Below are 832 nucleotides of genomic sequence, written 5' to 3'. Positions count from 1 at the left end.
CCCCCCCACCCCCCCCCCCCCCCCCCTTTGCTCTCGCTGGCAGGAAGCTCTCGGGCAAGGCGGGCATCGACGAGGTGATGGCGGCCACGGTGCTCACCAGCCTCTCCACCAGCCCGCTGGTGCTCGGTCACCCGCCGGAAGGAGGCGCCCGCCATGTCCTCCAGCTGGCGCAGCAGCAGCAACACCAGCGGGGACTGGAGCTGGGACCCCCCCAGCGACCGCTCCACCCCCCACCCCCTCCACCCCGTCGTCTCCAGCCAGTCCCCAGCACCTTCCTGCCTGCCCCGCTGCCGGACGAGGGCCCCGACGAGCCCGACGGCACCCACTTCGTCTTCGGAGAGCCCATTCCGCGGAAGAGGAAGGTGGGATGAAGTTGGGGATGAGGTTGGGCATGGGGATAGTGAGGAGGAGGATGAGGTTAGGGATGGGGATGACGGTGGGGACGAGGTTGGGGACGACAATGAGGATGATGTTGGGGATGGGGCTAACACTGGGGACGACAGCGGGGTTGGAGATGAGGTTGGGGATGGGGATGATGTTGGGGACGGGGATGGGGCTGCCGGCCTGACGCCTCTCTCCTGCAGAACTCCACCAAGGTGATGTTCAAGTGCTTGTGGAAGAGCTGCGGCAAAGTCCTCAGCAGCTCCTCAGGGATGCAGAAGCACATCCGAACCGTGCACCTTGGGTAAGCGTGTGGGGTCCTCCCTGGACACCCCCCAGCCCCCCCCGGTGCCCCGTGCGGGGTCCTGCCGTGGGGGGAAGAGAGCCGCCCCAGCCGGACCCCGCTCTCCCCGCAGCCGGAAAGCTGACCTCGAGCAGAGTGACGGCGAGG

The 832-nt window shown here is 68.0% G+C and overlaps 1 protein-coding gene across 1 annotated transcript; it reads left to right on the top strand.

Moving 5' to 3' along the window:
• Nucleotides 1-77: 77 nt before the first annotated feature.
• Nucleotides 78-826, top strand: SLC2A4RG (SLC2A4 regulator; the record flags this gene model as incomplete). Its single annotated transcript, XM_009282753.1, has 3 exons — nucleotides 78-362; nucleotides 585-685; nucleotides 798-826. Coding segments are annotated over exons 1-3 (415 nt in total), but the record flags the coding sequence as incomplete, so codon positions are not given.
• Between the last annotated feature and the right edge of the window lie 6 nt (nucleotides 827-832).

This window comes from Aptenodytes forsteri, unplaced genomic scaffold (genome assembly GCF_000699145.1).
Source record: "Aptenodytes forsteri isolate BGI_AS27 unplaced genomic scaffold, ASM69914v1 Scaffold422, whole genome shotgun sequence".
Lineage (NCBI taxonomy): Eukaryota > Metazoa > Chordata > Aves > Sphenisciformes > Spheniscidae > Aptenodytes > Aptenodytes forsteri.
This window is presented reverse-complemented; position numbering and strand designations above follow the sequence as displayed.